Consider the following 25,059-nt stretch of genomic DNA (forward strand, 5'->3'; position numbering starts at 1 on the left):
CTTTATGTTGCAGGGACAGAGATTGAGGGCAGATACAGAGGATCAGAAGAAACTGGGCAGGAACTTGATTATGACTCCAACAGTAACCCCTCACTTTAATGATGGACTGTGGCTTTGGGAGGAATTAGCCATCTTCTTATACTGGCTCCCATCTAAGCAGTGTTGTAGACTGGGTAGTGATAGCAGGTCATCGGTAATCTCTTCAAGTCTGGCTGGGTAGAACAAGAGGGCTTCAAGCAGAAGCTCGCACTCAACTCAGAAAGCTTAGAAGTCCAGATCAAAGCCCAAGTGCAGCTTTGCTGCTGGCCTTCCCTGCATGGCTTGAGCACACATCCTGCTTCCATGAGCCTAGGCTGAATTCTTGCAGCGAGAATTCATGGCAGTCCAGGGCAAATCTGTTCATCTGAATGCTGATTATAGAAACTTGGCCCGAATTTCCCTTCCTCTTCCTGCCCAAAGACACAGGCAGCTAACATGGCTGCTTCCCCAGGAGCAGTGAAGAGGCAGCCCAAGATGTGAAGCCACAAACCTCATCTGCCTAGGCGTGCTCACCAGGGCCCCACACTCAGCTTGGAGCAGGTCTCAGTCTGTAACATGCTGTCTCAGGCTTACGGGCCAGCCTGTTGGTCTGTACGAGCCTTGAGCAGTTTGGACTCAGGTTATTTGTAGACTCTTTTATTGAGGCATATTTGTAATTAGGGCCTGGTTTATTTAGGATTTTCTCTGCATGTTAACAGGAGCTATGGAGTCAGGAAATTCTGCCAGGAAGAAAGTAAGCTAAAGAAAATCCTCTAGGAGACATTGTGGGGGGGGTGAAGATCTGAGGTTTAACAATAGGGACAACAGGGAATCCATCGTTTCACTTGACTGCTGTCTTCCTAGACTGTGCTTGGAAAAGCATATGGAACCTGCTTTTTGTCCAAAGATGTGGACATCTAGTTGTCCACCTTCTGCCCTGAGGAAGAGTTTCTTGACATGGGTACTACCCACAGTTCAGGAAGGATAACTGTGGTTGCATCCAGTGGCATTCCTGGCCTCTCCCCATTAGATGCCACGGTGCCAGGTGTGGTGGTGCACACTCATAATCCTAGCACTCAGGAGGCTGAGGCAGCAGAGGCAGAAGGGCCGCTGTGAGCTTGAAGCCAGCCTGGCCTACATAGTGAGTTCAAGGCCAACCTGAAATATACATAGTGAGATCCTGTTCCCAAAAAAGAAAAAAAAAACCCTCATGGGGATACACTGCCCCAAGGGTTGTTCAATGACTCACCTAGGCCCAGAAGAGATGTTTTTTACCAACTCTGTAGTCCTATGTCACCTGGCCTGGTCTTTTCCTTATCCTGCCAGGATAAGGCATGAAAATTTCAGTCAAGTGATGATTGTAACTGAAACGACAAAACTGAAGTTACTGAGATAGAACAAATAAATCCAAAAGATGTCTCATTCCCCATTTTACTTTTTAAGGCTAAGAGAAATGGCATTAAAGAGAACCTTGGGAGAGTACACAAACCCCTTTATCTGCGGCCTGAGGGTTCTTAAGTAGCAACTTCCTTCAGAATCCCCTCATCGTTCCTTTAGCCCTCCCTTCTGTAGGGAGTTTTCTCTTGGAGGTTGTTTCTTGTTGCCTTTGGTTAAAATGCCTGCTCTTATGGGAAAATGACAGTCATGCTAGATACTCTTCCAGTTCTTAAAAGGTGCTTCTTCCAAAGAAGACCTGAGCTTATCCTTAGAGTGGACTCCTGGAGAGGGCAATCATCTCAGGACCACCTCTGGTGGCACAGGAGTTAGATGCCCTACGAAATGGGAAAGGTGGCAGAAGCAGATGCTTGTCCCAGGGACCAGCACTTAGGGCTTTGAACTGATTATTGGTGCTTCAGGCTGGCCTCTTCCCCAGTGACACTAGATGGTAATAGCTAATAACAAGAGCCCATTAAACATAAATGCTGTACTAATATATATATATATATATTTTTTTTTTTTTTTTTGGTCTTTTTCATTTTTATCGGTACCAGGGATCGAACTCACAACTGCCTGCTTGCAAGGCTGGCGCTTACGCCACTGAGCTAAATCCCTAGCCCCAATGCTGTACTAATATTACCAAGCACTTTTTTCTAACTTGTCAGTGAGGAACAGGTGGGACAGAAGGAGGCCACAGGGTTTCTATAATCACGTCTTCATAGGCCTGCTCTGAGCAAATGCATGTCACCTCCTATAGGGCCCAACTGTAGAGCAGCACAGTTAGTATCTGCTTGACCCTCAAGGACCTGCGTAGTTTTAGAAAACCTTAAAGGAAAGAGAAATCTTACCGCTAAGACGGCTAATTATCTAATATTTTGAGATGAGAATGTACATGTTGTGGATATTGACCTTGTGCTTAAGTTTTTTATTTATAAATAAAAGGTATTAGCTGGAAGAGTATCACTGATCTTTCCAAAGCATCCAACCAAGTAACCAGAGGAGTCCTTCCTTCAGATTCCTAAACCTGGCTCAGGGACTGAATACGAGGAGCAGGTGTCAGATACATTAAGAAGTGGGGTCTCAGTCTGCTCCAACACCCCACATGTTTCCTGAGTGCAGCCCAGCTGTGCACTGTGGGAACAGAAAACCCTACCTTAGCTGGTAAGCCCCTGGTGAGGAGCAGGCCGTGCTCAAGAATCTCTTGACAGTGGGATGCGGGATTGGGCTGATGGCTGCGCCCTCTCCTTGGTAAGGACCTCAGTCACCTCCCACATGCAGTGCATGCAGCATTTATTCCTTTCATCTGGGGTGGCTCTCACCCTCCTCCACCTGGAAGACCCAGCTCTAATCACGTCCTCAGAAGTCCTCCCTGCCCCCAGGAGGTGACTGATGGTCTCAGCCAGACCAGACTTACGCATTCCTGTCACAGTGCCTCGCACCACAGAGCAGTTATTTCCTACCATAACTTAAAAACAGGAAGGAGGGAAAGAAAGAAAGATTACACACCCTGTGCAGGCTCCCGACACAACTGATGCCTCACTTGCTCTTCATGTCTGGCACTGTGCCTACGCTCATTACAAACGTGCTGAAAGTCCTTCCCCCACCTGTTCCCCAGCGCCTTCTGTGAACAATGATATAGATGTGAGTCTGGCCAGTTGTCAAATCTTAGCTTTAAGTTTCACTTGCTGTATTCTCAATCAACCCGTATGTTGTTCTGTTTAAATCGGCCCGTGTGTTTAAGAAAAACTGTAAAGATCAGAACTTCCTGCCTGGTTCTGAGGTCTGTGAGGAAGCTGGCACTTCTGGGGCGCTGGCTTGACAGAGGCAGAAGACCCAGTTCTACCACTCTCACTCTTTTAGTATGGTTGCCTTGGGCCACAAAAGGGAGCTCACAGGGCCAAGGGCTGTCACTGTAACTGTCCCGTTGCCCCAGGACTTTGGCCCCTTGGAGCAGTGTGACTTTCTGCCCTGGGCCTCCCTTCCTGCGATCTGGGAGACAGGTGTATAATCTAACAGGGTTTTTTTGGTAGACTTCTTTGTAGAAATTATTTCCTGACTGGGTTGTATACCTGTTAATAAGGAAAACTGCCCAGTTGAATATATCCGCAAAGACAGTCATGCTCTGGTTACTGAGGGCATTATTCAAAGATGGTACTAGCAGTTACTTAACTCTATGGTTTCCAATAGAGGACAGGAATAAGAATTATACCATTTTAAACTAAATTTCATGGACTGGCATGATTGAACCTTTGGTAAACTAAACTCTCCTGGTCTCTTTAATAAGACTAGAGATTGATGAAAATTCATATATCGCATATATGTTATCTCTATGTAACCTGCTGCCTACAAAAAATAGGACTTTTTTTTTTTTTTTTGAGACAAGGTCTCTCTATGCAGTTCAGGCTGGACTTGAGCCCACTTTTGTAGCCTAGGCTGGTCTCGAACTCACAACGATCCTCCTGCCTCAGCTTTCTGAGTACTGGGATTACAGGTGTGAGCCACCAGGCCTGGCCAAAAAGTAGGATTTTGAAAAGAAAAGGATTATGTTATCAAGTAGCATTGCAAACAGAGCTAGAAAATACTAGATGGTTGTTCCAGGAACCCCAAGATATATGCAAGGAAGCTTGATCCTCTGGCTGGATTTGTCTGTGTTTACCCTTGAGGCATCAGGAGACCTCAAAAGCAGTAACCAGCATCTTCAGGCCAGCCGGATGCCAGTGGAAGATGCAGCTCGCGAACTGGAACAGGTGGCAAAGCTCTGGTAGCAAGCAGCTCCTGACCTCCTCTAGGTGTCTTTACCTTACTGGACGAGGCATGCACAGTCCAGTTCTCCTGTGTCTGTGTCATTTCCTTCTATGTGTCCGCTCGCTCTGACTCAAAGCTGAGCACTCTGTGGATAGCAGGGAACTCAGCATATGTCTCTGCCACCATCTAGCATAGATGCCTCTTCTGCTGAGTTCTTAGCCAGTAGCTGTCATGGGCCACCTCTGGAGCAGTCTGTCTCAGAGTCTCCTGTCTGTGCTTTTCAGTGGAACCTGCCTTAGTCCCTGTGTAGAAAAGGATCACTTCTTTGTTTAATCCAAACATCACATTCTCTGATCATCTTTAAGGCCTGTTCACTACAGCAGCCCTGAGACTGGGCCTCAGCCAGCCAAGGCTCTGCTGTAAAACAGCTTTGACTTTTCTCTGAATTGCCCTGTGCTCTGAACAGCTTGCGGATTTTCTCGTCTCCTTTGAGTTAGCAGTTTCTGGCTTTGCCTCCAGTGGGACCTTGGACCTATGGGCATGCTCCCTCTCTGTAGAGAAGCCCACTTCCTTGATGGTTGGTGCCACCTGGATTGGCAAGGGCAGTGTCCCAGGCTTCCTGACGGGACAGAACTATAAGCTAACCCCTTGGCTGGTATTCCTTAGTCAAGCTGCTTTGTTTTTGCTGAGTCTCAGGTGCTGAAGGCACCCGTGTCAGGCCTTGCATTCCTTATCTTCATGGCTGTGTGGCTGTATTTCTCTGTTTTCAAGGAGACCCTATTTTGTACCTGACAAGCCACCATCCAGGAGCAAAACACTTGGGTTATAGCAGTGGACTGAATTATATTGTAGTCTCTCAGGCCTATTCCAGTTAAAAACACCACAGAGCCATTCACAGCAAGAGGTGAAAGCCACTCTCCCTTTGGAGAAGCCACCAGGCTGGGTCACATGCTCTGGAGAAAAGGCCCATCTTGGGGGCTTTGCTCTCCACTGACTGCTCAGCAAACTGAGACAAGGGCATGAAGGCACCTCGCCCAGGCATGGACTGGGCCTGCCCAGCTGCTGGAGTCCTGGGTGGCTCTCAGGATACATGAGGTGACTATGAAAGTCAATGTTAGGAATAGCATCCAGTTTAGATGGCTTAGCAAAGTGGCCAAGTGTGCTAGTAATCGTTTTTTGTATGGTGAGAACTGGTTTGGTACCAGGAGCTTCTGGAGTTTTAGGAACAAAGAACAAAAGTGCATTTCATCAAAGAGCTTTAGAAAAGAAATCATGGCCAGGTTTTGTTTGTTTGCAATCTGAAGGGGCAAAGTCTCTTTGGGTACCGTTTTTAAAAAGCCGCAAACCCAGATACCGAATTGCACCACAGGCCAGGCACAGAGCAGAGCATAAGCTGTGCACACATGAGAACCTCCCCGCAGATGGAGACCTGGCCCTGGCATCTCCCCAAGCCACAGACTGTGCCTCACATTCAGGATACAAGAACAGGGCTGGGTAGGGAGAAATCTGGCACTTGGGAAGCCATGAGCTGCCGATGGTGGCCATCAAGAGCAGGGAGGACAGCCTACCCTGTCCTTGGGGTCAGCTTTCTCCATGCCTTCTCTCTTTTTCCCTTGCAGCAGCCCAGGGACACCTAGAAAAGCAAGACCAGGGACACACAAGGGGCAGCCTTGCATCAGCGAAGCTCTGGGGGTTCAACATGAGATTGTAAGAAGACAGTGGGGAAGGGACACAGTTCACAGATGCTGGGGAACCAGCTATACCCTGGCCACAGCACAGGAGGTGGGCAGGGAGTAAATCTTCATCCTACAGCCTCAAATGTGCTGCCTCAGGGTGTCCAGGGCCCCAGGCACAGGTTGGCTCTCTGCTGGCATCTCACACTTGGCCAAGGTCTATCAGAGTCTTGAGGGCTGTGGAGGCTCTTCTGCCAGGGTTGGTGGCCATCATCTGTACAACTCTGGTTTCCAGTGTGTTACAACAACTGCCCACCAAATACACACATGTGCACATGCACCCATACACATGCACACAGGCAGTTTCTGTTGAGATCAGCAAACACCCGGGGGGGGGGGGGTATGTGTGATCACATTTTCTTTATTATTTTTTTTTTTTTCGTTTTTATCGGTACCAGGGATCGAACTCACGACTGCCTGCTTGCAAGGCAGGCGCTTATGCTGCTGAGCTAAATCCCCAGCCCCATCACATTTTCTTTAGACAGAAGACCTGAGAAAAAGGGGAAAGAACCAAAAGAACCCGAAGGAAGTAGGCTGGGGAAGGCCAAGGGGATTTCATGATTGTGCTCCTCTGCTCCCTGAAGAAAATGGATTCATGGGTGATCTGTCCTGGTGCATCCTTAGATAGCTGGGTAGCAGTCCAGTCCCACTGAGGACTCCCTAGTGCCTCCATCAGTAACTCACATGGAGAAGCCACCATCTCTTAGTTCTACAGAGAAGAGACAAGAAGCAGGGATAGTGGAGGAGCCAAGCACCAAAAAAGGCAACATGAGTTGAGCTGCTGTGGCCGTGGCCATGGCTGTGGCCGTGGCCGTGGCTGTGGGCTGGAGAAGAGGCTGGTGGTAGAATCCTCTCCAAGGAAGACAGCAGAGGACTTCAGAGAAGCAGACAGCAGCCTCCAGAGCAGGCTGACTGCCTCTCACCTTCCCGGCCTAGGCTCTTGGTACATGCGAGTAACCGAAGTCTTGTCCTGGCGAATAGCGCACTGTGGCAAAGGAGACAGGAAAGAGGCGTCACAGTAGGAGTCCCTAGCTCGATGTTCCCTCTAATCTATCAGGCAGCCATCTGAGCCAAAGGTGACTATGCCCAGAAAGGCTGCATAAGCCACGGGTAAGGTAGAGCTTCTCTCAACGCCTGGTCAGATTCAGCATGGTTTGACTCTAATTTCCCATCTTTTCCTCTCTCATTAAAATAGAACTCCTTACCGACGCAGAACTGAGTATGGGTATGTGGATAGCTGATCATGCATGCTGCAGCTGGGTGATCTTGGTGATTCTCAGTGTGACCTGGGCCTGTGATCCTTCCAGCCCATCCTCTCTGCTTTCTCTCTACTGTCACTCCAGCTCCTGGCCTCCTCCCTCCTCTGTGTCTTGTCCTCTAATTCAAAGATGAATTGCCAATCAAATGTTGCTCTAATCAAAGACCTAATCACTGTATAGCATGCATACAAATGGCCTGTCTGAGACCTTTTGTTGGTCATAGTGGGAACACAGTATCTGAAAACACTTCTAAACTCAGGGTAGAGGTCAGTTGAGTGGGGAACAAAGATCAGGAACTTGAGGACAAAGATGGTAAAGACGATCCAGGATGCAAAGATAGAATATGTTCTTATTCTAAGCTCAGGATTTCTCAAACTGTGAAGGATCATGTGCAACACCATCAGCTAGAGGCATTTGGTAAAATGCAGATTCCTAGGCCCCATGGCAAACAGATTGAACCTGAGTCTCTGAGAGTTAGACAAAAAAATAAAAGTAATAATAATAACCAAAACAGAAACCTCTACATTTTGAACAAGCTTTTCAGATGATTCTTGTACAAGTTTGAGAATTCCTCCTGGAAAACCACTTTACTTTGTAAATGGCCATAGTTAAGTACCCCATTAAGACCTGCTAAGCCAAAGTCCAGAATCTGAGAGCAGACATGGAGAAACTGTACCTTTCTGGGGACAATCATGCAGCTAGAACACGACTGCACACCTTATGCAGTGGGTTTGGAAGGGGTTGGGAAAATGTAACGTGTGCCCACTGCCTCTTTCCCAGGCATCATCCTATCTGTGGTCCTGGCTGGTGTCCTTGGCATCTGCATTGTCTTGGGAGTGGCCATTTGGCTTTTCAGAAGAAAGAAGAGGTGAGCTGGTTTGGGTCCAAATGGAAATGGGTGGCTAACATGTCCCTAATGACCAGTCTGTCTGGGAAGGCAGCCTTGCAGGAGGAGAGCTGTGCCCAAAACACCAGTGCCCTCGCCTGCTTCACATAGGACACTCAGTGTGGAAATGTCACTTTGCTCAGCTTGGAGATGTTGGCCCTGCTGCTATTGCTTATTATCCGTGTGACCTTGGACAAGCCTCTTGCTTTGGGGTTTGTACCGGATGCAATCAGCAAGACTATCTCCTTGCTAGGATCTTTACATCTGGTTTTTCTTTTGTGAATCTAGAAAAGAAAATGGGGGAAACCTACAACCTCATATTAGCTATTAATTCCCTTAGCCCATGGTTTTATTGTCATTTTTGGCTTTTCCTAAACATAATTATCTTTCCTGGTAGGAAAAATAGAAACATTTTTGGGAATTATGAAACCAAAAGTGTGAAGTACAGTTATAATGAGATCTTCAAAATGCAAGTGTAATATGGTCAGGTATTAAAAGAACAGTTGCAAAATGAACAGCTCTGTTTGAGTTCATTAATGACCCATCTACCGACACTGCCTCCCAACACCAGCAGATCTAAGCAGGGTCCCAAAGACAGGAATCTGACTTCTAAAACACCCTCAGTTTCATATCCAAGGCAGGCTACTCTCCGGTTACTCTCTCCATTCTAACAAGACTAATATCCTCTTATTATTGTTCCAGTAGCAAAAAAGGTGAAAACAAGGGAGTCATTTATAAACCAGCCATCAAGAAGGAGACTGAGACTCTCTCCTGAGGTTCAGGGAACTCCTAGCTATCCAAGGAAGCACCCAGCTTTGAACACTATATATCTTGGCTCTCTGGACACTTGAAACTCCTCAAGATGTTCTATGGAGCTCAACCTGCAAACATTCCAGACTCCTGGCCTGCAGGCCTCCCCTACCCTTGTGCCACAGCCATCCATAGTATGATCCGTGGTTGGGAGGAGCTCCTGGACCAGAAGGCAGGAACCTTGAACCGATCCTCTACCTTTGTGAGATGGCTGAAAGGTCTGGATTCTGAGTCACCCACAGGCGGGTTGTTCGTGGTTGGGACACATTTCCAACAAGATTTCACCTGAGATGTTTTCAAGTATCCTGGAAATTCTTTATTCTCCAAGCTTCGCAGTGCACACTCAAAGATGCACACTCTCTGCTTAGGTGCTGCTTTTGAAACTCAGTTACTTTTTTCACCAGAGGAGTTAACTTCCTTAGATTTTCTTCTGCTAGAATTGACATGTTTTATAATATATTGGGCCATTTTCACACTTCTGTCCTTTGGACCAGAGACCTGACTGGACCTTCAAGAAAGGTAATTTCAAGTTCCATTTCTTGGTGGAGATAAGACAGAAAGAGAGGAAAAGAGGTGAGGGAGAGTAAGACAACATGTATGGTCCAGAAAAGTCTCACTTTGGAGTCAGCACTGGAATCACAAGTTGTCTGTTAGGCCACAATATGAGAAAAACTGATTATTAAGCCCAACCCACCCTCCTGTCTGCAGCTGAGTTTCATATTCTAAGCATTTTATAAATAGACTTGGCCTGGGGATGCTTTCTTGGCTTTGGCCCAACACTGCTAATTAGAAACTAGTCCAAAACACACCAGAGCAGTGCGACAGCCTTTCAGAAAACTCTGTACACATGGATGAGAGAATATCGAGATTGCTGCATTGGCCTAAGAGCTGGTCATACAAAGGAAGCCACACAGGGAGATGAACGGGGCGTCTCTCCCTCTCTCTCCCCCTCAGCACGGCCCAGGCATCCAGCTTGAATGGTCCAGAGGAAACAAAGCCAGGGCAGCAGAAGGAATGCTTCAAGAATCAACACTGCTAATCCTGCCATACACTGAGCTCCAGTTTGCTTCCGGTTCTCTCTTATTTCACAGACACTGGCCACCGCTGCAGGCAGCCAGAGCCATGGTATAGGAAGCGCAGCTACCTTGAACTCCAGTCTCCTGGGGGATGCACACAGCAGGTGGAGAGGACAACAAGGAGGCACAGCCTGGGGATGCCCATGGGGCAGAGCTTGGCCTTCTCTAGTGTTTGCTTTGTATCTCATGAAGGTGATTGTGTCTTCATTTTGTGTCATCCAGTAAAAACCTGTATCTGTTGCTTTATTTGACATTCTAGGGTTTTTTGTGCTGACTTCTTCATCCTGGTTCAAGTTCAGAGCCTAAATTCTTCCACTGTCAGGGAACTCTCTGAGGGCTTTCCTAACCACCTCTTGGGCAGGCTGGGGGCCTGCAGCATCCCTCTGTGCCCATGGCTCAGATTGGAGGCAACTGTGCTGATGGTCTGGTTAGCATTTCCATATTTATTACAATGATTGCAATGAAGCTATACACTGTAAACAGAAGAGATTATAAATAAAGTAACATGTTTTTCACATCAGTCTGATTCTTTTGGAGGTAAAGGTTAAAAGGTAACTATCTGCAAAGCAGTATGGAGCTCCTTGTTATGGCAAGGGACCACTAATGAGAACAAATCAACCCATCCGACACATCTAGGTCTTAGAACCTGGCTCCCAAATAAAACATACAGGTGGACTCAGCCACTTGGCCAAGGATGGAGCCCCACCATCCTGTAACATGTGCAGCCCTAATGACACAGCTGCTTTTTAGAAGGGCTGGGAAGTCCAAAGTTATCAAGGAGAGGCTCCAGGAGGAGGTGGGGTCTAACTAAGTTGGGTTGAAGAGTAAATCTGGTTTCAAAGCAATGGGAAAGGGGGAGATGTTCCAAACCAAAGGGATGTGACATCAGGGACAGATCTTGTATCTCTTCTCACTCCCTAGAGTACTATGGGTGACAAGTCTCTTTTGGTTGCTGCTACTTTCAGATTCTTTTGCAAAACATGCTGTCATTCTCCATATAACCTTTTGTCTAAGACAGATGTCATATCTTGGTGTCCTAAAAGAGACATTCCTGTGACAATTATAGCAGGTACCATCACTGTGGGTGTTAGTTATACAGAGTACTGTCTTAAGTTTTACTTAACATTCTTCAGACAGAGATCGCTGAACTGTTTAGGAGTAATGTGCTCTAGGAGGTGACACAGCACTTGGCTGAGCTTTGGAGTAGAAGCTTTACAAACCTCCAGGTCCTGAGGGTCCCTTCAGCTGGCACTTGAGGATTCTGCAGTTCTCCTGGCTGGCATCTCACCAGGTGTCACGATCACTTACAGAGATGAAGTGGCGTGTAAGACAGCTCCCCTGAGGGGTTCAAACCTTCAACTTGCTCCATATACTGGGGCAGGGGGCAGGGATGGTGCTGCCTGGAGTGGGGAGTAGGTGTCACCCTTTTCCGTCTCTACAGCCTCTCTCCCCACTCCCTGAACTCAACTGATCTGAGTTGATGTCAGGAAAGTAGAATGGTGAGAACTACAGGATGGCAGAGGGAATTCAAGTCTTCCATCACTTAGCCATTCTTTCATTAAATGCTGCCAAAACAATCCAAAGGTTATGGCCCAAAAGAAATAAAATATAATACCAAATGGACTCTGTGGTAGCCACACTAAGGGTATAACAAACCAGTAACATTAATTTTCATGATATATTTTAACATGTAATCCAGTATTTTAATGAGATATTTAATTTTTCTATAGAAAGTTAATGTGGTAGGCATTTTATACTTACATGTTCAATTCAGATGCTAGATTTTCCTTACATTTGATTTGTACTTATATTTCAAAGAATTAACAGTTGAAAAAGCAGAGTTGTCCCAAATATATTTAAGTTTTTCAAATTATTGAATCAGTTATCAGCTTTTAAATTTAAATTTACTAAAATAAAATAAAATATCTGTTTTACTAACTACATTCCAAGCACTCAATAGCCATTTGTGGCCAGTGGCATCACTTTAGCGGATTAGCAGATGTGCAATGCTAACCTCTTTTGAGACTTCTTTTGGGAGAGGTAAGCCTAGAGAACTTTCATGCAAAAACAGAGATTGGGGATGGGAGACTGAGAACTCAGAGTAAGGGGACACCAAAGGGGTCCTCCTCCCACAAAGGGGATGAGGAAAATGAAGCCAAGATGAAGAGCCCAGTAGCAGACCTTGGACTCTTCCACCTCTTCCTCATCGGCCTGGTTAACTGCAAAGGACCTTGTGGTAGGACCCTGGCTGGATGACAAATGTGCCTCTCCCCATCATCTCTGAGATCTGGGGTTCTGGCATCTGCAAGGTGTGTTCATGCTTCTATGGCCTGCCAGGCCAAAAGGGCTGGCTAGGTTCTAGCAAAATACAGCACATTTGAACTCCCTGTCACTTGCACTGTTAGCTCTGTCTGCCCCCTCATATTACAAGTGGTCTTCCTTGAAGATGTTCAAGAAGTATCAAGGCCCCTTCACAGGAGGAAATGTGACCTCCGAGATTGCCTGCACTGAAGCTGAGATACCAGTCTATACAAGAGGGCTGCATAGGTGGGGCCCCAGGACATGCCGTGCACACTGCAGACTGCCATACAGGAGCACACAGTCCTCCAGCTCCATACAGCTATCACACACTGGGGCAGTCTGCTGATTCTACCCATGCCCTTTCATTATAGAATAACAGACAGAAGTGAGGGCCAAAGCACTTTGGTTTACTGAGTAATTTAGCATAAAAATTTATTGCAACCAAGTGGGCGTATTATGACTGTAGGTTAACCAGCAACTTGGTAATCCCTCTCACTTGTGTAATCTTGTTCAGGGCACCCTCCCCTTCATTATGCAACACGAAAGACTGGCAGAGTATGGAGTTTAAATTCTAAGAGGAAGACAAGGCCCTTGCATAGCTCTTGCAGCACCAGGATTGTTGGTGACAGTTCTAGGGCCACCCTCCACAGCTCCAGTGACATGGAAACACATTCATGAAATAGAATTCACCATGCTTAATCCAATCATGCAATAACCTCATACACTTACAGGTTAAAGGTACTAAATACATTGTGCCAATGGGTTCCAGAAAGTTAACCACCACCTCCTCCTCCAATCTGTTTGGTAATGTTAAACCTTGGCCTGTGTGCAAGAATTCTGACTCACGATTGCCAAGCACAATTGTGCATGGGAGTTGGCTAGCTACTGGGGTGTTACATTTACCTCTTAAAACAAATTCCCAAGAGATACACTCATCATGCTCTTTTCCTCAGACTGAACTGGAAAAAAGGAATGTATACATCATGAATGTGTATATATTTCATTTCATATAGAAAACATTGTTAAATGCAAACTAAACTACAGTGACAGAAATCAGACTGTGATTGCCTGGGAAAAGGTAAAGAGATTACAAAAATACATGAAAAGTGACTACGGTGATGCATATGATCATTATCTGCGTTGTGATGGTTTCCCCACGTGTCAAAATGTTCACATTTTACACTTTAAAATGTGTCATTTATTTTTTATCAATTGTACCTCCATAAATCTGCTTAAAAAATGAAAAATAAAAACAAAAGGCTATGGTCTTAAGTTACTTTTCTCATTGCTGAGACAAGATATCCAACACCCAAAGTTAATGAAGGAAAGTTTATTTGGTTTAAAGTCCACAGAGATTTCAGTCCATAATTTGCTGGCTTTGAGGCAGGGTGGCACACACCAGAGAACAGCACATGGCACAGGCAGAAGGCAGAAAACCAACATGGGACCTTAACAGTGTCTTTAAGCCTCTTTTATCTTATCCAGACTTTTCAGGGCGGTAGCACTTGCACCCTTAATCCTATTGCTCTTGATCCTAGCATTGCACCTTGAATCAATTCCAGCGTCACACACTCTAGATCCAGCCACCTCAGAAACAGCCTCACCTATGACCGCACAAGGCTTAGCCATAACAGCCACAGGTGGCCTAAGGTCACTCAGTCCCATTCTTACCTGTTCCCTGACAGTTTACCTCCTCCTGGCCCACTCTCCAGCCGGAGCAGGAATAGCCCTTCCTTGGACTTGCCCCATGGCAGGGAGCTGAAAAGGAGCATGATAGAGATCTTATCACGTGGCCAGTTATAACCTCACTATTTTAAATCAAAGTCATCATTTCTGCTAGAGTTCACTCATTTCAAATACTAACTTTTAATCACCTGCAATGAAGATGACAAACTGTTGGTGAGGTAGGTAACACAGACCAGTTAGCTCATGGGCTGAAACTAGATATCCATCAACATGTCTCATGTATGCTAGTGCCTCTCTTTCCCAACCATATGAAAACTTCCCCTGAATATGGTACATCCTTTCCATGAAAGACCACGTACCCACTAACAAGCACAGCTCAGAGCTTATCACTTTCTTTAACCACTGGGAGAAACCTGGATTAACCCCTCAGCCCACCTGCTCCAATTCAAATTAATTTCCAACTGACTTTCTTTCTCATACCTCATTAAAATAGTTCTAGAGAACCAACTAATATAATTTAAATTTCCAACTCTGTGCCAGTGTATAAAAAGGTGATCCACTTTTGTACACTATCTTTCTTATAATCTTGCAAAATTCACTAGTTCTAGCAGCCCTTTCATAGTTACTTAGGACTTTCTACACAGATTCTGTCATCAGAAAATAAGGACAGTTTTATTTCTTCCTATCTGTATGACTTTTATTTCTTTTGTTTGCCTTTCTGTGCTGGCTAGGGCCTCCAACAAAATGCTGAAAAAAAGTGGTAAGACTTGCCTTGTTTGCAATCTGCATGGGGAATACATTCTGTCTTTCATCATTAAATATATATGACCTTATAGCTAGAAGGTTTCATATAGATGACCTTCTTTTAAGACAAATCCCAAGGGCTACGGATATAGCTCAGTGGCACAGTGCCTGCCTGGCCAGTTTAAGGTCGTGAGTTCAATCGCCAGTACCAAAAAAAAAGAGTGAGAGAGAAATTTTATTATACTTATTTTGCTGAATTATTAAGAATGGATATTAGCTTTGTCAAAAGCTTTTTAAAAATCTATTCCATCAAGAACTTTGCTTTAGCAACTGTTTATTCTCCTGCACCAATTCTTCCCTCCCTACTGAATCACTCCCATCATATTATAGCATATTTCCAAATATTAGTCTATACAGCCGTCACAGTCTGTTATCTCGCTCTCTCTCTCTCTCTCTCTCTCTCTCTCTCTCTCACACACACACACACACACACACACACACACATACACACACACGGAAAGATAGCCTCTACCTTGCCCCACATCCTCCTCGGGCTATTTTTTCATTCCTCTACAATATCTATACTCCAAAATTAGACACTGGGTCTATTTGCTTAACTCCCATTCCCTGTAACCCACTCCATTTAGGTGTTAACCCTATCCCTACAATGAAATTGCTTTTATCAAGGTCACCAGCAAGTTTTGTCTCAACACAACCATCAGTTCTCTTTTTTTTAATTACTCATTATTCACAGCCTTTCACATCCTTTACTCCTGGATTGCCACACTCCCTTGTTTTTTCCCCTTCACTGATCACTCCTCCCCTTTCCAACCCTTTACATGGAGTGCCCCAGGGCTTAGCCATCATCTTTTCTTTTTGATCTATATCCATTACCCAGATGCCTTCATTCACTTCTAAAATTTGAAGCATCTTCTATACTCAAGCTAGTCTGCTATTTGTAACTTATAGTGCATTTAATAGTCACCTTGAAAACACTTGCTATGGTTTAAATCTGTTTCCCAAGTCTCATGTGCTCAGATATGGCACATGGTCAGAAGGCATGGGTCAATGAGAATGTGACCTAGAATGGTATATTTTTAAACTCCCTTCCTTCTCTGCAGTCCTCTGCCATGCCCTTCCCCCATGCTGTTTCTGCCTCAGAGCCAGATGGCCATAGACTGAACCCTCCAAAACCATAAGCCAAGTAAATCGTTCCTCCTTTAAATTGTTGGTGTCGAATATTGTGTCTCAGGAAATGGGAATGCTATTATAATACTTACATGTTTTAATTATGTGTTCTCCAAAGACAAAGATCCCTACATCTTACTCTTTTTCATTTTTAGTGTCTACACAATGTTCTGTGCAAGGTAAGCCCAATATAAACACTATAAACTTCATCTTTAGTTTTGCACAAGCATTAGAAAATGTGTCATTTTACTACCAGGTAAAAGGATTTATAGTGATCTATACTTAAGCAACAAATACCTCCTAGAAATTATTTAGCCTTACACCCAGAACTTCCTTTGGGATCATAATTATTATGGTTATCTTAGCAGATGTCAAATTTCCAATTCCTCTAGACTGGGACCGTAACCAACTGAGTGGTTCTTTAGTTCTATATTTTAAGTGAGACAAAATATGTACTTCATTCATTGGAGGTTTTTTACATGTTGAGGGAAGTCTCTATTCCAACTAAATGTGAAGTGAATAGCAATTAAATGACAGCCACAGTTTCAATGAGGAATTGGCTGACAACTGAGGAATGCACACTTCTTCTTGGGCTTACAAGTGAGAAAAACAGAGCCTTTGGTCCCTGGACTGATACTATCCAGTAATACCGCAACAGAAAACTTGAACAGCCTCATTTCAAACTGTAATCATATGGCTTCAGTGACAGGTAATCACAAGTTCACATGTGTCCTGTCTCATGGCCCATGCCAATCTCGATCTTTGCTGCTTACCAAGGAAAGGGGAACACAGGGACTGTATAGGCTGGAGGTTACACTGACTCCATTTCAGCCACTATCATGATGTTTTATAAATTCACTGTTTCACGATTACTCAGGAGGTTTTTCAAAGTGAGGTTCCAGAATTTTTGAGGCATTTTTCTCTGCTTGGTTTAAGAAATCTCAAAGAACTTTTCTTCTTTTTTTTTGTCTTTTTCGTTTTTATCGCTACCAGGGATCGAACTCTCGACTGCCTGCTTGCAAGGCAGGCACTTATGCCGCTGAGCTAAATCCCCAGCTCCCAAGAAATCTCAAAGAACTTTTCTGCACCAAGCTCTTTCTGAACACACAGGCATAAAATAGACTTTATGAATTTTAAATGAGGGAACAACTTACACCTTTTCTTTGAAAAATGCTTCATAAACAACAGAAAGTACAAGCAAGTTTTTAAAGAGACAAAAATTGCAGCAACAAGTACGAAGGAGATACTAACCCAAAGAAGGGGAAACATGGGAAATGAATAGTGTCAAATGATCTTTTTATTGTTCACTGACAAACACAGGTCTGGAAGGAGTCCACTGAATCATGTGCTGAATGCAATATCTGATACTGCAAGTATGTAGGACATAATGGTATAACTTAAATAAAATTTTGCATTTTTTACATAAAGACATCTCTTCTAAACACTACACTTTACCAGAATAAAGCTGCTTATTAAATGAGAAATATAAATATTATAATTGCAAATAAAATGCTATAAGCAAAGCAAGTTTGGTGTGACATTTACTTTGTCCACCTGCAGTTTGGAATGATGAGGCCTACAAGAAATTAACAGAAAGCCAGCCCTCAAAGAGCTCTTCCCAGAAAGCTGGCCATGATGGCTCCACGGGCTGCCTGCCCCGCTATCTGGTTGATTATCAAAGACTCAGCACCACTCTGTGGCCCATGCTGACTGCTTAAGTGCTGGGAACAGTACCAGGTACAGAATCTTCTCTCACAATTGCTTGCTGCATCCACTGTATGAATAAGAACATCAAGCATTTCTGGTGTAGAATCTGCCATGCTCAGCAAACACTGAAATGTACTTGGAAAAAAAGAAAAACACTGGGAACAAAAGCCATTTTCTACATAGTCTGCACATAACATCATTACTTCTTTTCAGCCAGGTTTTTATCAATATGCTCTAAAAAAGGCTGCTGCTACTATACTATCAGACAGGCCAGGACTGAGGTAACAAGACGTTTCCAGTTATGACTACTAATTTACATGAATTAAAAGAAATACAGCTTATATTAGAAACCAACGGAATCAATATTATCCACATAGCATAATACCCAAGGTCAACTTTTAACCATGTCCAGAATTCCTTCCAAACTGAGAAAATTCTGGGAGAGAACATATAATACCTATTTTTCCTCTCCAATTATTAGGGCTCAAAAAGCTCACCATAGATAATAAATGCAGGAAAACAAAAAGCCCTAATAAAACAAAACAAAAGACACACAAGAAAACTGTATCTTCCCTCTAGGCTTTCTTGGCAGGAGGCAAAGCAAGCTGTTTGCAAAGCTGGCTATGCCAACTACAGCAATACGTTCTTAGAGAAAGCAGTGTTACAGCATTCCCTTATTACAGATAACAAAGATTATTAGTTTCCTGAACTAAGATCACAGTCCCACCAAGGAGAATACTGTTCTCATCTGGGGTTTTATTAAATGAGATTATACAACATGCCAGCTTAATATTAAACTATTAGGACACAAAGAATCTGCTCAGAGCTCAAGTATGTTTAATAAACAATTCTTTGATTTTCTATACAGATCGGTAGATATTTTATCAGAGAATTTACTTAAGAGATTTGTAAGCCAACAGTAATAACCAACTATATTTTTTTTCTCTTCACCGAAGAATATTATGTTCTGCTAAGATTAAATCCTAGTTCTATGGACATCTTCTCTCTCTTGACTACACAGACAGTTTCTATATTCAGTCTACGCCTTTGATTTTTCTAGTCCAAGGAAAATCTTGCATAAAACTGGAAAACTAAAAGCTCCAGTAGAGCACTGGTATTAGTCCTAAAGTAATCTTAGAGGAATGATTACAGCTACTTACGCGATTTACAGCCTTTTTAGAAGACCTACTTCTCCTGAATCTCTCAATTGAGATATCCTAATACTTTTAAACAAAAGAAGTTCTTATTAATAAAGTTTGAGTTCACATGCAAGGTCTGGACTTTGGAATTACACATGGTTAGCTCAAAACACCAGGTGTACTTCTGTTTCAATATGCCCATCATTCCTCCCTATCACAGTCCTGTCAAAGACATCCATTTGTCATGCCATTTCTGAGGACTCAATGCTGACCCTATTTCTTTTGGATGTCCTGCTACACATATGAGATTCACATATGATTATCACTTTAGTGCATAGATAATTTCAATTTCATACTATCAGCACCCCAAAGACATTATCTGGGAGCAATTGCCAACTGGTAAACTCACAATTCATTGGCAGTTCCTCTTTATAAAGAAAACCAAAATGTTTGTTTAGAGACTGAGCAAACACCTTAAATATTCTTATAAAGGGAATGCTGTATGACCACTCCCCAAATCCAGAGACACCTACTCCTGGTAGATCTAAAGATTCTATGGGTTAGGTGATAGTGTGATGCAGTACCATTTGGGTCGAAGTGCTATTCAGCATCATAGGAGAAAATGAAAGGTATCAAAATCACCTTTGGCATGTTTTCCTTACGCTCTAAATGAAGCTGGTCCCAGCACCGTAACTCAGCACCCTACCCAGCCACTCACAAATAAAACATTGGGCTTCACCTCACCCAGCCCAGCACCTAGCACTCAGATGGAAAGTCCTGCAGCTTTAAGCTGGGGAAAGACTCACAGACTTCATACAACAATTCTTGGTTTCATACTTTCCCAAAAAAGTCAGAAAACAATCTTAAAGAAACTGAATTTAGAGTTTAAAAAAAATGTAATGCTTCAAAAGGTAAAACCTAGAATGGAAAAACCTGCAGAAAATATAATTTGGCTAACTTATTATAGAAGGTCAGTGTAATGTAATATTGCATTAAGAAACACAGTGCACCATGTTTCTCTAAAATGGTCCTAGCGAAGTTCATGGAAACAGTCCACAAAGGTGCTAGCCCTTCAGCCTCCTGTGGCCTCAGAATACAAAAAGACAAATGTGACAATTTACCTGCTTAGCACAAGATGAGTTAGGAAGCAAACACCAGCCTCTCACCCACTTAGGTGTTTTCAGGAAGTTCCCATTTAGACTTCAGTGGCTCCTCATTGGAATTACCTCAAGCTTTCAAAAATTACCCAACAGCTAACTAAATCTGGAGTGAGGAGCCAGAGCCAGAATTCTTCACGTAATGCCAGGTGACTCTTGTGTAGTAAAGATGCAGACCACTGGACACATCCTTTTCAGAGATCCGTTGCTTGAAAGCCATGTGAATGAAATTTCTATCCAGTTTCATGTTTTCTAAATTTCACCAGAATAAAAGGGATTTCTTTTAGAAAAAGGCACAATTGTGCTTCCTCTAAAGATGCAGCCCACTGTTTGGGAGGTGCTGATTGTCAGAGGTTATCTGGAACGCTGGTTGTAAAGAAGAAAGTCCTTGTCTTGGCAGAGCAGGCAGAGTTTCAGGCTTCGGCAGCTGCCTCCAGCAACAAAAAAAGCCGAGATGGCCATGGCCACCATGATTATATATGCTGACACCAGATTTATTCCATAATGAAGACTTAAGAAGGTCTGCAAAGGAAAAATAGATCAGCTTTGGTAATAATGCAAGCTTAGTAAACATGTGGAATAACCAAAGAGAGAAAAATATGAAATACTTTCCACAGCTGGACTGTAACTGAATGTATGATGCGTGCCATGTATTAAGGACCCACAAAGCCACATAGGAGCTAGCCAACAGATACTGGCCTGTAGAGTCTATGCTTAGCTGAGTTCAAATGACAAATCTAGAAGATAGTCATTACAGAACCTAACAGAATGCTCAATGGAAGACACATGTATAAGCTGGCTTTGGTTTATATTCATGACTTTATTAACTAAACTGGCTTCTGGGATCTACAAAAAAGTAAGGCAAATCTAGAGTAATTTAGAGTTATGAATCCCTGGTGTTCAAGGGAATGTGAGGGAGTAGTGTCTTTTCTTTATCTATACTTGTTATGGATTCCAAAAGCATACTCATTTAAAAACAATGCCAGTGTTGTAGCTGAGTGATGGAGCACAAGCTTCACTCTGGGTTTGGTTCCCAGCACCAAAAAACAAACAAAGTCAAAAAACCTGAAATATTAGTAGGGTGTCAAATGATACTGTGTCATGCATTAGGGAAGACTACAGTCTCCACTCTAACAGGGTTTATATGCTAGTAAGACAAGGCAGGTAATGAATAAAAAATAAATCACATATTGTAAGGATGCTATGACACAATAATGATAACTGTGATGATGCTAGGATAAGAAAGAATATAGTGATCTATTTAGGATGGTCAAGAAGGCCTAAGAAAAGTGGCATTTAAACTGAGACATGCAGGAAGAAGAGAAAGTGACTGTGAGTAGGCCAAGGAAGGAACCACATGTGGGGGCAAAGAGCTGGAAAACGGGCCAGTATTCACAACATTTAGGAATGGAGAGAGCAGCAGAGGAGGCCAGAGATGAAGGCAGGGCCAACTGTGGTACATGAATTTTAGCCTCAGTACCATGGAGAGTCACAAAAGTGCTCTAGGCAGAGACTTTTTTTTTTCACGTCAGATGGGTAACGTGCCAATGTTGTAACAAAGTTCAAAGAAGGTACATATCATGCATGGAGCATGAACACCAAATCATCACACTTATGTAGAGACTTAAATGACTAGATTTTCGAAGCTGCAGAGAATGGATTATAGGAAGGTATTGTGAAATACGGAGACTAGTTAGGAAGACACAGAGCTGGATGAGGACCATACAAGATGGGGACTCAGACCAGGATGGTGGTGGTGGAAATGAAAAGTGGGTAACTTGAACTGACAGAACTTGCTGACACACTTAACAGTAAGAAACACCCAAGATTGATGCTGATATTTCTGGCTTTCAGCAAATGGTGGTAATAGTTAATGAGATGACAAGAACTTAAGGAAGAGTGAGTGTAACAGAGTTGGGGAAAGAAATCTTGGAATGACAGGTGGGAAACTAAGTCCAGAGAGGACATATTCAAAGTACCATGCCATGGGATATCACATAAATAGCTGGATATATAAGCAGTAGACTCACAGAAGAGGCCTGGGCTAGAAAATGGAGTGTAGAAGCATGGTGCACAGGAGAACCCACAGTCAAGTCCATGAATGCAACTGTCTAAAAAGCTATTAGAGAGAGATCACAAAAAAAAAAAAAAAAAAAATTCAAGACCAAACCCTGAGACTTTTTCTTTTAGACAGGGTCTCACTCTGTACTTCAGGCTAGCCTCAAACTTGTGGCAATACTCCTATCTCAGCCTCCCAAAAGCTGGGATTACCAGTGTGTGTCTCCACACCCAGCTAAGACATTCTTTTTTTTTTTTTTGTCTTTTTCATTTTTATCGGTACCAGGGATCAAATTCACGACCACCTGCTTGCAAGGCAGGTAACTTATGCCACTGAGCTAAATCCCCAGCCCCAGCTAAGACATTCTAACACAAATTACTCGAAGAGTAAGAGCTCCCAAAAGTGTCTGAGAAGGAGCAGTAAAGTAGAAAACAATCTAGGCAGTGTCAAAAGAGGGAAATGAGCAGGTGGTCATCTCTTCTTGAAGGCTGCTGAGGGGTCCATTAGGTTGGGAAAATGGACACCTCCCTTTGGACCTTGACAACTCAGCTTGTGGAAGGTTGGTTGAGCAGGGTCCATCCTGGTCGGAAAGTCTGAGGGATGAGGAAGTGAAGACTTTGTGGAGATTACTCTGAGGCATTCTGCTATGAAGAGAAATGAAGAAAGTGCGGAAAGCAGTACTAAAGAGTTTTAAGACATACCTGTGAGCTAATGAAGATGGAAGGCTGGGGATGTAGGCCAGGGTGTACAACCACCTGAGGGAGGTGTGTTAGTAAGGAGGAAGGATAGGGTAGAGCCTGTGAGGCAGGGAATGGTCCTTGAGGGACCAGTTCTGTTGAACCCAGCTTCTGTTGAACCAGGGGCAAGGGTACATAGGTTTCCATCTACTGCTATCATTGTCATGCAACAAAGGAGAAGGTCTGACTAGGTTGGTTTAAAGCAAGTGTTTTAAAGTGTCTCCAAGGCACCTCCCTGTCCTCACCTTCACCCTACATTCATAATGTCCCTGGCTAAAACACTGATCCTGACCTATCAGTTCTGTCCAAAGAAATGAGCTAGTCACACTTAATATAGAAAGTCACACTTTATATAGAAAGAACACTTTTTTTTTTCCTTTTGGTATCAGGAATTGAACTCCTGACCTTTTGCTTGCCAGGAAATTGCTTACTCTGCAGAGCTAAATCTCTAGCCCTAAGAATATTTTCTTTTCTTTTCTTTTTTTTATTTAAGGAGAAAAAGAAAAAAACAAAAAGGGTACAAGTAATACAGAATTTAAAAAATAAACAGTAAGAAATCACTAGTTAATAGATTACATATTCTCATCTTAGAAATAGTTGTTCAAGTTACAAAATTAAAGCATATAAAGTGGACTTTCAAACAGTGAGAGTGCAAACAGTTTTGTTCAATGATCCAAAACAACTCAGTAATATGGTTATCCATCCTACACACTCAAACATATATGCAGTTATAACCTTTAGAGCACCTTCTTTTCTTTTGTACAATGACAATTACACATTTTGGGTTTTATTACTCCCACAGTTCTTATTACTTTTTTTGAAGAGAGTAAAACCAAATGCGACATATCAGAACAGAGTCAGTCAAATCAAAAGGATGGACATAATAGATAATTTAAAAACAAAATACAAGGTGATCAACAATGGTTACCATACTGCCTCTTGTTATCTTAAGAAGGATTGCCTGTATCATCAGTTATAATAAAATTGAACAAAATAGTAAAGAATACAACCAAAACATTGGAGACATTACAGGACTTTAAAAGAAGGTAATAGTCATCCAGAATGGGCGTCTTAATGAATCTTATTGTCTTCACAGTTGTTGCCTACACTTTCAAACTTAGTACTATCAAGGAAAGTAGAATAGGGGAAAATCAGTCAAAACAAGATGGTGAGGGCAATACAGGGTTTCAAATCAAGTTAATAGGAAATCAAAGTAGGTTACTATAATGTATACTGCTATTTTTAATTTATTTTTCCCTTAATTCAAAAGATAAAAATAAAAAAGTAACTAATTTTAAAAAGGGGGGGGGATTGAGATAAAAGAGGGCATAACAACAGAACAGTGCCAGTCAAAACATAACCATTTAAGCAAAATAGTGTTTCACCTCAAGATATCCTGACATAAAAGTAGTTACCATAGTGACTCTTTCCTTGAAATCTTTGAATATAACTTCGTATACTATAGCACCAAACATATCAAGACACTGTAAAACCATTCAAGAGAATAACATTATTACAGGGTATTTAGAACTAATTAACAGAAAATGAACAATGGTTTCTGTATAATTTCCTTGTCTATAAAAGTTTTTGCTTATATTATCACATATAATAAAATCCAATAAGATACAACCTGTTAAGACCAATGGAGACAGAAGAATACAAGCTTGATGGGACTTCAAACCATGATGATACTAAATCAGCACTAGCTATTATGATGTCTTATTTTCTCCAAAATATCTATTCCTACCATCCAATCTTCTCTGCCTCATTTCTGTTGAGATCTTTTTCTGTCATTTCTTGTCAGTTTGTCTTCATTTAGCTTTCTGCTCCATTCATTGTGGCCTCTCTGCCATTATTTCTGGAATCTCGGTATTTTCCTTTTTTAGAATATCCTGCAGTATTCTCTGTAGAGTTTGGTGGTTGCAAATTCCCCTCGTTCCTCTTTATCCTGGCAGTACCTTGTTTTTCCATCAATTTCCAGGGACAGTTGTGCAGGATATCTCAATCTTGGCTGGAGGTTATTATCTTTCAAAGCTTGAATTATTTCCCCCCACGCTCTTCATGATTTGATGGTTTGTGCCAAGAAGTCTGCTGTAATTCTGATGGGTGTTCCCTTGTAAGTGATCTGTTTCTTGTCTCTGACGGCTTTTAATATTCTGTTCTTATATTGGATTTCTGGAATTTTGATTATTATATGCCTGGGTGTTGTTCTGTTTGGGTTGTAGGTGGCTGGAGTCCTGTATGCCTCATACATCTGAGTATCTTCACCTTTTGCTAAATTAGGGAAATTCTCTTGGATTATTTCTGTGAAAGCTTTTGTAGTCCATTTGTTTGTGTCCCTACTTCTTCTTTTATGTTCTTAAGTTATAGATCCGAG

At 42.8% G+C, this 25,059-nt stretch overlaps 2 protein-coding genes and 1 non-coding gene across 5 annotated transcripts in view; 1 reads left to right on the forward strand and 2 right to left on the reverse strand.

Annotated features, from left to right (window-relative positions):
* Nucleotides 1-10,479, forward strand: part of Ca12 (carbonic anhydrase 12) — a 49,723-nt gene extending 39,244 nt beyond the window's left edge. For all 3 annotated transcript variants that reach the window (XM_063243548.1, XM_013145571.3, XM_063243549.1), the window contains 3 exons: nucleotides 7,129-7,158; nucleotides 7,973-8,060; nucleotides 8,781-10,479. In XM_063243548.1, coding sequence (XP_063099618.1) covers nucleotides 7,129-7,158; nucleotides 7,973-8,060; nucleotides 8,781-8,853 — 191 coding nt within the window. In that variant the 3' untranslated portion in view covers nucleotides 8,854-10,479. The remainder of the gene's footprint in view (nucleotides 1-7,128; nucleotides 7,159-7,972; nucleotides 8,061-8,780) is intronic.
* A 6,683-nt stretch (nucleotides 10,480-17,162) lies between these two features.
* Nucleotides 17,163-25,059, reverse strand: part of Aph1b (aph-1 homolog B, gamma-secretase subunit) — a 41,328-nt gene continuing 33,431 nt past the window's right edge. The window contains exon 6 of the mRNA XM_003463558.5: nucleotides 17,163-20,408. Coding sequence (XP_003463606.1) covers nucleotides 20,241-20,408 — 168 coding nt within the window. The 3' untranslated portion in view covers nucleotides 17,163-20,240. The remainder of the gene's footprint in view (nucleotides 20,409-25,059) is intronic.
* On the reverse strand, nucleotides 21,413-21,519 carry LOC111755156 (small nucleolar RNA U13). The gene has a single exon (XR_002789738.1). It is a non-coding gene; the product is annotated as a small nucleolar RNA U13 (small nucleolar RNA).

The sequence above is a fragment of the Cavia porcellus genome, unplaced genomic scaffold (assembly GCF_034190915.1).
Source record: "Cavia porcellus strain 051 isolate PalLab524CR breed Dunkin Hartley unplaced genomic scaffold, mCavPor4.1 scaffold_38, whole genome shotgun sequence".
NCBI lineage: Eukaryota > Metazoa > Chordata > Mammalia > Rodentia > Caviidae > Cavia > Cavia porcellus.